At 44.6% G+C, this 12,939-nt stretch overlaps 1 protein-coding gene across 1 annotated transcript; it reads right to left on the bottom strand.

Annotated features, from left to right (window-relative positions):
- Positions 1–1,168: 1,168 nt before the first annotated feature.
- Positions 1,169–1,480, bottom strand: LOC113737500 (uncharacterized mitochondrial protein AtMg00860-like). The gene has a single exon (XM_027264726.1). The coding sequence runs from the start codon at positions 1,478–1,480 to the stop codon at positions 1,169–1,171; it is 312 nt and encodes a 103-aa protein (XP_027120527.1).
- Between the last annotated feature and the right edge of the window lie 11,459 nt (positions 1,481–12,939).

Below are 12,939 nucleotides of genomic sequence, written 5' to 3'. Positions count from 1 at the left end.
TTCGCTGGATTGAGCACCAAATCGATCTGATTCCTGGAGCACCATTACCCAACAAACCTGCTTACCGCATGGGCCCTGAGGAGATAAAATGAAACGAACGGCACCAACCTTGTGATACAACCCATACAGAAAGGCTTGGATCTAAAAGTAGAGACTCACGTTGAAGACGACGAACGCAGTGGATCACCTAAACCCGTTGATCAAGTGGTCAACGAACCTCGGTATTTGTAGAAGACGCCACAATCTAGCGCGGTCCTAGATTGATAAGTCAATGGAATACCTAAGATATAAATCTAAGATATTCAAGGTGCTTCAATGAAGCTTTGAGAGAACTCTCAATGTAATTTTATTAATCATCAAAAACTGAATGTAAAACAATGACCTAAGACTATTTGTAGCCATGACTAAGGCCCAACAACATATGGCCCGTAAGCTCCGGGGGCGTTGCCCGTACCGGCTCAGCCTAGGGACTAACTACGTGGCCCACTAAAGTGCTATTGGTCCTAAGGCCCACATGGCCTAGGCCCTTGACCCAAAAACTAATAACGACTAAGGTCCAAACCACAAGCTAGTTGGACCTCTTTATTACACTCTACTAAACTAATAATGGGCCATGGCCCAGGCGAATCATGGGCAGCTAATCCTCATGGATGGCCGATAGTAGGACAATATATCTAGCTTCGTTGAGGCCCTCAATGGCCCTTGGCTCTCCACTTGACTCACGAGCCGCACGAACCAATGTTTGTAGTGTCTCATTCAACCTCTTCACGCGAGCTCGTGTCATAGGCCCCAATGGCACCTTCACTTGCTCCACTTGGATAGCTCTCTCGACCTCCTCATCATATTTGCTCAACTTTGGTTGCCCCTTGAGAAACTTCAAGGATTCGTGATCAGTGTGGATCACGAACTCCCTTGGATGGAGGTAGTGTTGCTATGTTTCCAAGGCTCTCACAAGTGCGTACAGCTCCTTGTCATACGTGGGGTAGGTCAGGGCAGCACCTCCTAGTTTCTCGCTAAAGTAAGCACATGGCCTATTGTTTTGCATGAGGACAACTCTAATACCTACACCAGAAGCATCACACTCAATTTCAAAGGTCTTGTTAAAGTTAGGTAATGCTAAGACAGGTGCATGTGTGAGTTTTTCCTTGAGGGTGAGAAAGGCTTGTTCTTAGGCTTCTCCCCAATGGAATTTATCATTCTTCTTTGTCACGGCGGTCAATGGAGCAGCAATGGTGCTGAAGTCTTTGACAAGACGTTGGTAGAAGCCTGCCAATCCATGGAAACTGCGCACCTCAGGGACGGATTTGGGTGTTGGCCATTGCTTGATAGCCTCAATCTTGGATTCGTCTACTTTGATGCCCTGCGAACTCACAACATAGCCTAGAAATACAAGCTCATTAGTACAAAAGGTGCACTTCTTAAGGTTAGCATAGAGACACGCCTTTCGAAGTGTATCAAGAACTAATCTCAGATGTTCCATGTGCTCATGCTCGTTTCGACTATATATCAGGATATCATCAAAGTAAACAATCACAAACTTCCGTTCACACTAGCGCATCCGTCAAATCTATCCGTCACTTGGAGCCTTCCAAAAATCGCATCTTATCCCACTCTTTTTGCATTCCATTTGTGTCTTGCTCCTTGGTTACTCTTGTGCAAAAAGTTGGTGACATTTATTGGACTTGTGCGGCATTTCTCAACTACCTAATCCAACAGGTAAAGGTAATTGGTAAGATCATTAGAGTGTTTTGAGTGACAAATACGAGGGAGAGTGACACACTGAGGGAGTGAAGTGAGGTCACACTTGTATTGTTTTCCTCTTGTTACTAACCTTTTGCAGGCATGGAGCAAGAACATCCGAGCCCAGATTATTCACTGATATTCACCGCCATGAAGAACGAGCTCAGGCGAATTAGTGAGCAACAAATGGAGGAGTTGCACACTCGTTTTGATGAGCTATCCAAGAGTCTCACGAGGGACTCTCGCTCTGGATCTCGCAACCGAAGTAACCAAGGCACCAGAGGGGCACAAAGTGAGAATTATTCGGCCAGTGAGGAGGAGGAAAGGGCCGAGAGGCCAAGGAGGGATACACCCAAGAATGAGATCAAGGGACTTAAGATCCAAGTCCCTACATTCCAAGGCAAAAGCGACCCTGAGGCTTACTTGGAATGGGAAGGCCGCATCGAGATGGTTTTCAACTGTTATGACTATAGCGAGGAACAAAAGGTGAAGGTTGCCACCGTTGAGTTCACCGACTACGCCCTAGTTTGGTGGGACCAAGTAAGGACCCATAGAAGGAGAATGGGAGAACCACGAGTCCGAACTTGGCGAGAACTCAAGGCATTGATGCGCAAGAGATTTGTTCCTAGTTACTACAACTACGATCTCTACTCCAAACTTCAAACCCTCACTCAAGGCAACATGAGTGTGGAGGACTACTACAAGGAGATCGAGATGGCCATGATGAGGGCGAACATTCAAGAAGATAGTGAAGCGACCATGGCGAGATTTCTTAGAGGTCTCAACCCTGACCTTCATGATACGGTCCTCGATCAACACGTTTCGAGACACGTAACACGTTTGCCCAAGGATCTAGCGAGGTTGTCCAACGCTTGGATTGCGGGACCTAAAATCAACACGGACGACACGAGTTGGTTTAAGGTGGTAGAACGACGACTCCAATTGAGGTGAATACTCAAGTGGATAGATCGGATGAACAATTAAGGACAACACGAGATTGCTCAAGAACCCTTGCCAAAGCAAGTAAAGGAACGAAATTCTCCCAAGAAGAAAATCGAAAGAAGACAATTTCATTAATCAATCGAGTCTACCCTTAATGCTTACAAAGCAAGCCTTTATATAGGCAAACTAACGAAACCCTAATGCTAGTAAAAAGGAAATAAAGGTTCGGCCAGGCCTTGGACAAGGTGGGCCGAATCCATGACTCAACAAGCCCTACAACTAGTAATTAATCCAAACAATAACTTGACGGCTCAAGACTAAAAAGGCCCAACAGTTGGCCGACTCCCTTTAATTGGAAAAACTACAAAGACTAACTAGCGGGCTAGAGCCCAAACTAACAACCATCACTTGGCTCCTCGTAGGCTTGGATCAATGTGTAGGTAACTCCTTCAAGCCTTCAAGGTCCCGCCACCCGTGCACACATCAGTCCCCTTCACTTGAGAAGGATTTGTCCTTAAATTTGGATGGAAATGAATGACACGAATAAGGGTTGGTAGTGTGAATCCTCAAATCGAACGCCACCACACATTGGCCCTCTTTGATTGAATGATACTTGCAGACGTCATGGTTATGATAATTCGGCTCAAATGTCTCTTGGTTAATTTGAAAATGCCCACAACCCGCCAAGAGAAAAAACCTCATGGCGTTACTCCAATGACTCCTCGTCGATAATGCATATTGCTTTGGTTCCATGATGGAATGTAGAATGTATGGTGCATTGGCAGCAAGGTGACATCTCCTTGAATCCTCCAAAATACAGCTGATAGAATGAAGACCACTTGTGGCACGATGGTCAGAAGGCGTAGGACAAGATTCAAGTGCAAGAACTCCCTTTGAAACTTCTTTACTCCTCCCAACAAGCGAAGTAGGCTCATGGGTGAAGTTAAATACCAGTGGATCGTAAAGGGATACAACACTTAAGAGCCAAACTTCCTGAAAACTCTGATATTCACCAATGGATATAGGGATGGGACATGCCATGATCAACTCAACCTCTTCTTGCTTAACCTGCAACAAAGCAACCACACTCGAAGGCAATGCCTTGTTGAGTTCATCAGCATTCAAGAGCACATGTTTACGGAGCACAAGTAACAAAGGCTGATTAGATTGCACAAGTTTCCTATCATCCTTAGCCTTTATTATCATATTTTGTTTCCTAGTGTTTGACTTAACTAATACTTGTGCATTTGTAACACTAGTAACAACATTCTCCCCTTGGGCCAATGGCTCCAACGTAGAGGTCGAACAATTTTCAGATTCGGCCCCTTGTTGTTTTTTCTTTTGGCAGTCTAAATTACATTCTCTTTGCAATTTAAGTTGGTCTTCGTACACTTGTGAAGGTGTGAGAGGGGTTAAGACCATTCGTTTATCATTGTGCAAAAGAGTATATTTGTTAGACCTACCATCAAAAGTAACATGCTTATCAAATTGCCATGGCCTTCCTAGTAGCACATGAGTAGCATGCATAGATACAATATCGCACATGACTTCATCACAGTACTGACCAATTGAGATAGGAAAGCGTATGATACGTTCCTCGATCAACACGTTTCGAGACACGTAGCACGTTTGCCCAAAGATCTAGCGAGGACGTCCAACGCTTGGAATTGCGGGATCTAGAACCAAACGGACGACATAATTTGATTCAAGACGGTAGATGACACTCCGGTGAAGGTGAATACTCCAGGGGAATAGGTCGGTAGAACAATCTAGGACAGGACGCAAGACTGCTCAAAACCCTTGCCAAAGCAAGTAAAGGGGTCGAATCTCTCTCTCAAGAAGAATCGAAAATATGCAAAACTTTATTGATAAAACGTCCCCCTAAAACCTTACAAAGCAAGCCTATTTATAGGCTAAAGTGACTGAAACCCTAAAGGGACTAGGAAAGGGAAAAGTCGGCCCATGGTCTTGGGACAAGATGGGTCGGCCCATGCTCTTACTTAAACACTAATCAATTGCTAAATAACTACTAAGGCCTAAGGCCCTATTCGGCCAACTCATTTGGAGGCCCACTTGAGTCTTCATGGGCTTGGGTCATGGTGTAGATAACTCGATTAAAATCCTTCAAGCCTTCAATATCTCTATGGACTCCATGTTGGTTTTGGACAATTCGAACAAGGGCTTGGGTCGTGCACGTGTGACTGGGCCCAATGGAACTTGGACTGGGTCATTACTTGGGCTAAGGGCCGTGCACACATCAGCGTACCTGTTTGTAGACACGGACTTCGCCATTTTCACTTAACCCTTGAAGTTGATAGGGATGCGGATGTCTAGTTGTAGGAAGCCCCAAGCTCTCTACCATTAGGAAATTTGCTACATTGGTGCAACTTCCCCCATCTATGATGAGACTGCACACTTTGTCACCGACTTTACATCGAGTGTAAATAGGTTCTCTCGTTGCAATTGCTCATCTTCTTTGACTCGGGCAGTGAGCACTCTTCGTGCCACCAAACACCCAATTTCACCTTGGGTAGGTGGACACTCCTCCTCGCCAGAGTCATTTTCCAAGCATTCCTCCTTGGTCAAGCCGGGCATCTTCTCACAATCATCATCATCCAACACGACGTCTCCATTGTGAGTGATGAGCATTACCCTTTGATTCGGACATTGAGATTGGATATGTCCGAATCCTTGACATTTGAAGCATTTAATATCCCTACTCCTAGGCTTAGGAGTTTCTTAAGTGGACTTGAAAGTGGATCTAGCTGCATCAACAAACTTGTTAAGGGTAGAATTGGAAATTTGGTTAGGGAAGTTACCTGGAGTGCGGCCCGAAGGGCTTGGTGTAGTCGCATCCTCACTCTCATGGGCGGCTCTCCTGATTGGATTTCCCTTCCATGCACCCGAATTGGAGGTTTGGAAAGTTCGGCCTCCCCTCCGTAATTTCTTTCCCCTCTCGGCCCCTTGATGGCTAGCTCCAAAAGGTCATGCATGTCCAAATAAGGTTGGAGTTCCAAGGGCTCTTGGAGGTCAGGATTGAGACCTCTTAGGAACCTTGCCATTGTGGCCTCATTGTCCTCTTGGATGTTGGCCCTCATCATGGCCATTTCGATCTCCTTGTAATAGTCTTCCACACTCATGTTGCCTTGAGTGAGAGTTTGCAGTTTAGAGTGGAGGTCGCGGTTGTAGTAGCTAGGAACAAACCTCTTTCGCATCAATGCCTTAAGTTATCGCCAAGTCCGGACTCATGGTTCTCCCATTCTCCTTCGATTGGTCCTTACTTGGTCCCACCAAACTAGTGCGTAGTCGGTGAACTCAACGGTGGCAACTTTCACCTTTTGTTTCTCGCTATAGTCGTAGCAGTCGACGACCATCTCGATGCGGCCTTCCCACTCCAAGTACGCCTCAGGATCACTTTTGCCCTTGAATGTGGGAACTTGAATTTTAAGTCCCTTGAGTTCGTTTTCAGACGTGTCCCTTTTAGGCCTTTCGACTCTTTCGTCATCCTCACTAGCCGAGTAATCTTCACTGTTTGCCTCTTTGGTGCCATGGGTACTCCGGTTGTGAGACCTTGAACGAGAGCCTCGTGTGAGACTCTTGGATAGCTCATCAAACCGAGTGTGCAACTCCTCCATTTGTTGCTCACTAACTCGCCTGAGCTCGTTCGTCATGGTGGTGAACATCAAGGAGTAGTCTGTGGTCGGTTGAGTTTGTTCCATGTCTCGTCTGTACCTGCAAAGGTTAGTGGACAACAAAATAATGCAATATAACCTCACTTCACTCCCTTAGTGTATCACTCACTCTCGTGTTTTACCACTCAAAACACTCTATTGGACTTACCAAGTACCTTTACCTGTTGGATTAGGTAGTTGAGAAATGCCGCTCAAGTACAATAATTGCCACCAACTTTTTCTACAAGAATAACCAAGAACAAAGACACAATTTGGAAACAATTCGGACACGATGGTGTAAGGTTTTGGCAATTTCCTAAGGCGGACAGATTTGGAATACGCGAGAATGGAAAAGGAAATAAGCAAATGCGGGATTTGGAAGTTTCCTAATTTAAATGGACTGAGTCAAGTAGAAATAGGAGAGTTATCCAAGGTGTCCACTTAGTTTCCTAATTGAATTTGGAAACAAGTTAGTTTTTGGTAACCCTTTGGAAAACCTTTTCTTCTTGTAACAACGTTTAGAAACTTCCAAATTCTACTCCAAGAAGGATTGCACAAATCAGATTTGGTTTAGGAAACCTTTTGGGAAACCCCTTTCCTTCTCGTAACAACTTTAGAAGGTTCCAAATTCTATTCCAAGAAGGATTGTGAAAATCAGAAATTTACTTCCCACAATTCGGTTGCCTTCCCTTTTTTTTCTCTCTTGTTGTGTTTTGCCAACCGATCCTTCCTTCCCTCTTTTTTTTTCGTTTCTGTTTTGTTCCCCTCTTTTTTTACTTGTAACAAACCAACACAACACAAAGATTTGACCGAATGGACTATTGTTTTTCCAGATTTGTGTTCGGCCAATTCAATCACACAAGAAACCTTCAAGATCCTCAAGAACTCCCAAGTAAGTTATCAAGAACTTCAAGAACTTCAAGATTGTGGTCAAGAAATTCAACAAACTCAAGATTCTTGTAGGTTCTCTTCAAGATTCACAAATACCAACAAGTTTTACCAAAATTCAGATTTGAAAAATAAGTAAACAATTTGGATGAAGCAAGCAATACTTGGACAGATTTGAAACAAAGAAACCCTAGCGCAAACGAAATCCTAGCCACAAGTAGAAACCTAGCCGCCGCCCCACTTGTTTTCTTGTTGCTCAAGTGATGACTAACGACCAAGAACCTTACGGCAAATTTTGGACAGAAATTATCAACAAACTAGACACAAACACAAAAGAGATAAAACACCAACAGATTTTGTATTCGGATGAACAGTAACGTGAACAGTGCCTGTGAACAGTACGATGAACGGTACAGTGAACAGTACCGATGAACAGTATCGGTGAATAGTATGATGAACAGTGACGTTTTTTTTAAAACAAGGCAGCGGACAAAACACAAAAACCCTACGACACAACTACGAAAAACAAGGATATAACGAAAGATACCTCCACCTAAGCTCTGAAGCCAACTAATACGGTCTTCGATCAACACATTTCGAGACACTTTGCACGTTTGCCCAAGGATCTAGCGAGGTTGTCTAACGCTTGGATTGCGGGACCTAAAATCAACACGGACGACACGAGTTGGTTTAAGGTGGTAGAACGACGACTCCAATTGAGGTGAATACTCAAGTGGATAGGTCGGATGAACAATTAAGGACAACACGAGATTGCTCAAGAACCCTTGCCAAAGCAAGTAAAGGAACGAAATTCTCCCAAGAAGATAATTGAAAGAAGATAATTTCATTAATCAATCGAGTCTACCCTTAATGCTTACAAAGCAAGCCTTTATATAGGCAAACTAACGAAACCCTAATGCTAGTAAAAAGGATATAATGGTTCGGCCAGGCCTTGGACAAGGTAGGCCGAATCCATGACTCAACAAGCCCTACAACTAGTAACTAATCCAAGCAATAACTTGACGGCTCAAGACTAAAAAGGCCCAACAGTTGGCCGACTCCCTTTAATTGGAAAAACTACAATGACTAACTAGCGGGCTAGAGCCCAAACTAACAACCATCACTTGGCTCCTCGTGGGCTTGGATCAATGTGTAGGTAACTTGATTAACATCCTTCAAGCCTTCAAGGTCCCGCCACCCATGCACACATCACTTCAAGAAGCCTTGGAGCTCCAACATTATTTGGACATGCATGATCTTCTTGAACTAGCCATCAAGGCCGAGAGGGGGAAGAAATTGAGGCGAGGGGCCCGTACCTTCCAAACTTCCAACTCGACTTCATGGAGGGGAAACCAACCACGGAAGACAGCCCACGAAGCTGAAAATTTGGCTACACCCACTTCATCTAGCCGAGTTCAAGGTAATGCTCCTGGTTTGCAAGGTGATGGATGGTCAATTGGTTGGGGATCAATAGCAGGGGATCTCACTATTTCCATTTTACCCCTAACAAAGTTGTTGATGCATCCAGGCCCACTACTAAGGCACCTCATGAGACTCCTAAGACTAGGAGCAGAGATATCAAGTGCTTCAAGTGCCAAGGGTTTGGACATATCCTGTCCTAATGTCCAAACCAAAAGGTCATGCTGGTCACTCACAATGGGAAAATCGTGTCCGATGACGACGATTGTGAGGATATGCCTGGATTGATCAAGGGCGATTGCTTGGAGGATGACTCGGCTGAGGAAGAATGCTCGCCTTCTCAAGGGGAAATAGGATGTTTGGTGGCACGACAGGTGATACGTTCCTCGATCAATTAGTTTCGAGACACGTAGCACGTTTGTCCAAGGATCTAGTGAGGTTGTCCAACGCTTGGGTTGCGGAACCTAGAATCAAACGGACGGCACGATTTGATTAAAGGAGATAGACGACACTCCGATGAAGGTGAATACTCCAGGGGAATAGGTCGTTAGAACAATCAGGGACAAGACGCAAGATTGCTCAACACCCTTGCCAAAGCAAGTGAAAGGCTTGAATTCTCTCTCAAGAAGAAGAATAAAAAAATAACAAACTTTATTGATAAAACGTCTGCTTAAAACCTTACAAAGCTAGCCTTTTTATAGGCTAAAAGTTACTAAAAACCCTAGAAACCCTAAGGGAAGCAGTCGGCCATCTTGGTGTCAATATGGGCCGGCCCATGTTCTACTAAAGTGACTAAACTAACTCTAAGTAAATACTAAGGCTTAAAGCCCTGCTCGGCCAACTCTCTTGTGGGCCCACTCGACTCTTCATGGGCTTGGATCATGGTGTAGATGATTTGGTTGTCTCCTTCCAAGCCTTCAATATCTCTATGGACTCCATGTTGGTCTTGGACAATGCGAACAAGGGGTTGGAGGGATTCTTTGAGGAGTTTGGCCCGTGCACGTGTGACTGGGCCTAATGGAACCCGGATTGGGTCATTACATGGGCTGAGATCCATGCACACATCAGTTCCCTCCTCTTGAGAAGGATTTGCCCTCAAATCTGGGTCCTCCTCGTCAAAAAACGGGCGACATTGAAGGTCGCGCTAACATTATACTCCCCAGGTAGCTCCAGTTTGTAAGCGTTGTCATTAACTCGTTGGAGCACTCGAAAGGGTCCATCTCCTCTTGGGGATAACTTGCTTTGTCACTGCTTGGGAAATCTCTCCTTCCTCAAGTGAAGCCAAACCCAGTCCCCAGGCTCAAAAATCATCTTACGACGGTGCTTGTTGGCTTGCTGGATGTATTGCTGAGTACGCCTCTCAATGTTTGCCCTAACGGTTTCATGTAACCTGCGCACAAAATCAGCTTTCTTTTTCCCATCTAAGCTTGTGTACTCAGAGGAAGGTAAGGGTACCAAATCCAGGGGGGTCAGGGGGTTAAAGCCATAAACAACCTCAAAAGGTGAGTAGTGTGTTGCACTATGAACAGTTTGATTGTAGGTAAATTCAACATGAGGCAAACACTCTTCCCAAGTTTTAAGATTCTTTTTAATCAAAGCCCGAAGGGAGTACCAAGTGTGCGATTGACAACTTCAGTTTGTCCATCGCTTTGTGGATGACTGGTGGTGGAGAATAACAATCTAGTGCCTTGCTTAGACCATAAAGTCTTCCAGAAATAACTCAAGAACTTTACATCTCTATCACTAACAATGGTTTTAGGCATGCCATGCAGACGGACAATTTCTTTGAAGAGCAAATTAGCAATATGAAATGCATCGTCAGTTTCGTGACAGGGGATAAAATGTGCCATCTTAGAGAATCTATCAACCACGACAAAGATGGAATCATTACCCCTTGGTGACCTAGGTAGGTCTAAAACAAAGTCCATAGACAAGTCTACCCAAAGAAAGTAAGGAATAGGCAATGAAGTATACAGGCCATATGGATTTGTTTTAGACTTTGCCTTATGACAAGTGACACATCTACCAACCATGCGTTCAACATCCCTACGCATGTACGGCCAGTAAAAGTGCTCTTATAACATGGTTAGAGTCTTAACAATGCCAAAGTGTCCCATGAGACCACCACTGTGGGCCTCTCTAACCAAAAGATCACGAATGGAGGAGTTGGGGACACACAATTTATCCACATAAAATAAAAATCAATTGTGCAAGAAATACTTTCCATGTGGACTCTTTATACAAGATGCATAGATTTCCCCAAAGTCATGGTCATGGGTATATATCTCCTTGATCATCTCAAACCCTAACAACTTGGCATCAAGAACAGCAATCAAAGAATGTCTACGAGATAAAGCATCAGCTACCACATTTGTTTTGCCAGTTTTGTACTTAATGACATAGGAGATGATGTCGATAAAACTTACCCATTTGGCATGGCGCTTGCTTAACTTTGGTTGGCCCTTGAGAAATTTCAAGGATTCGTGATCAGTGTGTATCACGAACTCCCTGGGAACTCTCTGGGGCGGAGGTAGTGTTGCCAAGTTTCCAATGCTCTTACAAGCGCGTAAAGCTCCTTATCATACGTGAGGTAGTTCAGGGCAACACCTCCCAGCTTCTCACTGAAGAACACACAAGGCCTTTTGTCTTGCATGAGAACAGCGCCAATACCTACACCCGAAGCATCACATTCAATTTCAAAAGTCTTGTTAAAGTTAGGTAATGCTAGAACAGGTGCATGTGTGAATTTGTCCTTGAGGGTGAGAAATGCTTGTTCTTCGGGCTCTCCCCAATGGAACTTGTCATTCTTCTTGGTCACAGCCGTCAGTGGGGCGGCAATGGTGCTGAAATCTTTGACAAATCGTCGGTAGAAACCCACCAATCCATGGAAGCTGCGCACCTCATGGACGGATGTTGGGGTCGGCCATTGCTTGATGGCCTCAATTTTGGACTCGTCCACTTTGATTCCCTGTGAGCTCACTGTATATCCTAAGAACACAAGCTCGTTAGTACAAAAGTTGCACTTCTTAAGGTTAGCGTATAGACGCGCCTGTTGAAGTGCCTCGAGAACTAATCTCACATGCTCCATGTGCTCTTGGTCACTGCGACTATATATCGGAATATCGTCAAAGTAAACAATAACAAATTTTCTAATGAAATACCTCAAAACATGATTCATTACTCGCATGAATGTACTAGGGGCGTTAGTCAACCCAAAAGGCATGACTAGCCACTCGTAGAGACCATGTTTGGTTTTGAAGGCCGTTTTTCATTCATCGCCTTCTTTCATCCTAATTTGATGATAGCCACTCCTCAAATCAATTTTGGTAAAGATTATAGCTCCATCAAGTTCATCAAGCATATTATCTAATCTAGGAATGGGATGACGATATTTCACCGTAATGGTATTAACGGCCCTACAGTCAGTGCACATGCGCCAAGTACCATCCTTTTTAGGGACAAGTACCACAGGCACAGTACAAGGACTTAGACTCTCTTTTACCCAACCCTTACCTAATAGGACATCAACTTGCCGTTGAAGCTCTTTTGTCTCCTCAGGACCCATGCGGTAAGCAGGTTTGTTGGGTAGTGGCGCTCCAGGAATCAGGTCGATCTGGTGCTCGATGCCTCGAATGGGTGGTAAGCCATCAGGGACGTCATCAGGGAAAACATCCTCAAAATCCTGCAAAAGAGCAACCATACTCGAAGGCAATGCCTTATCGAGTTCAGTAACATCTAAAAGCACATGTTTGCAAATCATGAGAAGTACAGGCTGATCAGAATTGACAACTTTTCTAACATCTTTAGCCTTAATGATCATGTTTTGCTTCCTAGTGATAGGTGCAGTGGGTGATTTATCATGCGTAACACTAGGTGTGCTCACTTGACCCTTGGTCGATGGCTCACTTGTAGAAGTGGAGCTCCTGCCAGGGTCGGCCGTCTTTTGCTTCCGCTTTTGACGGTCTATGTCACACTCCCTTTGCAACTTTAATTGGTCCTCATAAACTTGTGTAGGTGTGAGTGGCGTGAGGACCTTACGTTTGCCATCGTGCAAAAGTGTGTACTTATTTGTCTTTCCGTCGAATGTGACGTGTTTGTCAAATTACCAGCGCCTCCCCAAGATGACATGCGTAGCATGCATAGGCACTACGTCACATACGACTTCATCAGTGTAACTACCAATTGTGAAGGGGACGCGTACCTGTTTGAAGACGCGTACCTCGCCATCCTCACTTAGCCATTGGAGGTGGTAAGAATGTGGATGCCTAGTAGTTGGGAG

The sequence above is a fragment of the Coffea arabica genome, chromosome 3e (genome assembly GCF_036785885.1).
Source record: "Coffea arabica cultivar ET-39 chromosome 3e, Coffea Arabica ET-39 HiFi, whole genome shotgun sequence".
Taxonomy (NCBI): domain Eukaryota; kingdom Viridiplantae; phylum Streptophyta; class Magnoliopsida; order Gentianales; family Rubiaceae; genus Coffea; species Coffea arabica.
Note: the sequence above shows the minus strand (reverse complement) of the source record. Positions and strands in the feature narration are given on the sequence as shown.

What these genes read in the sequence shown, in the direction of transcription:
- LOC113737500 (XM_027264726.1), bottom strand. Translation starts at nt 1,480, where the DNA reads ATGGAACATCTGAGATTAGTTCTTGATACACTTCGAAAGGCGTGTCTC.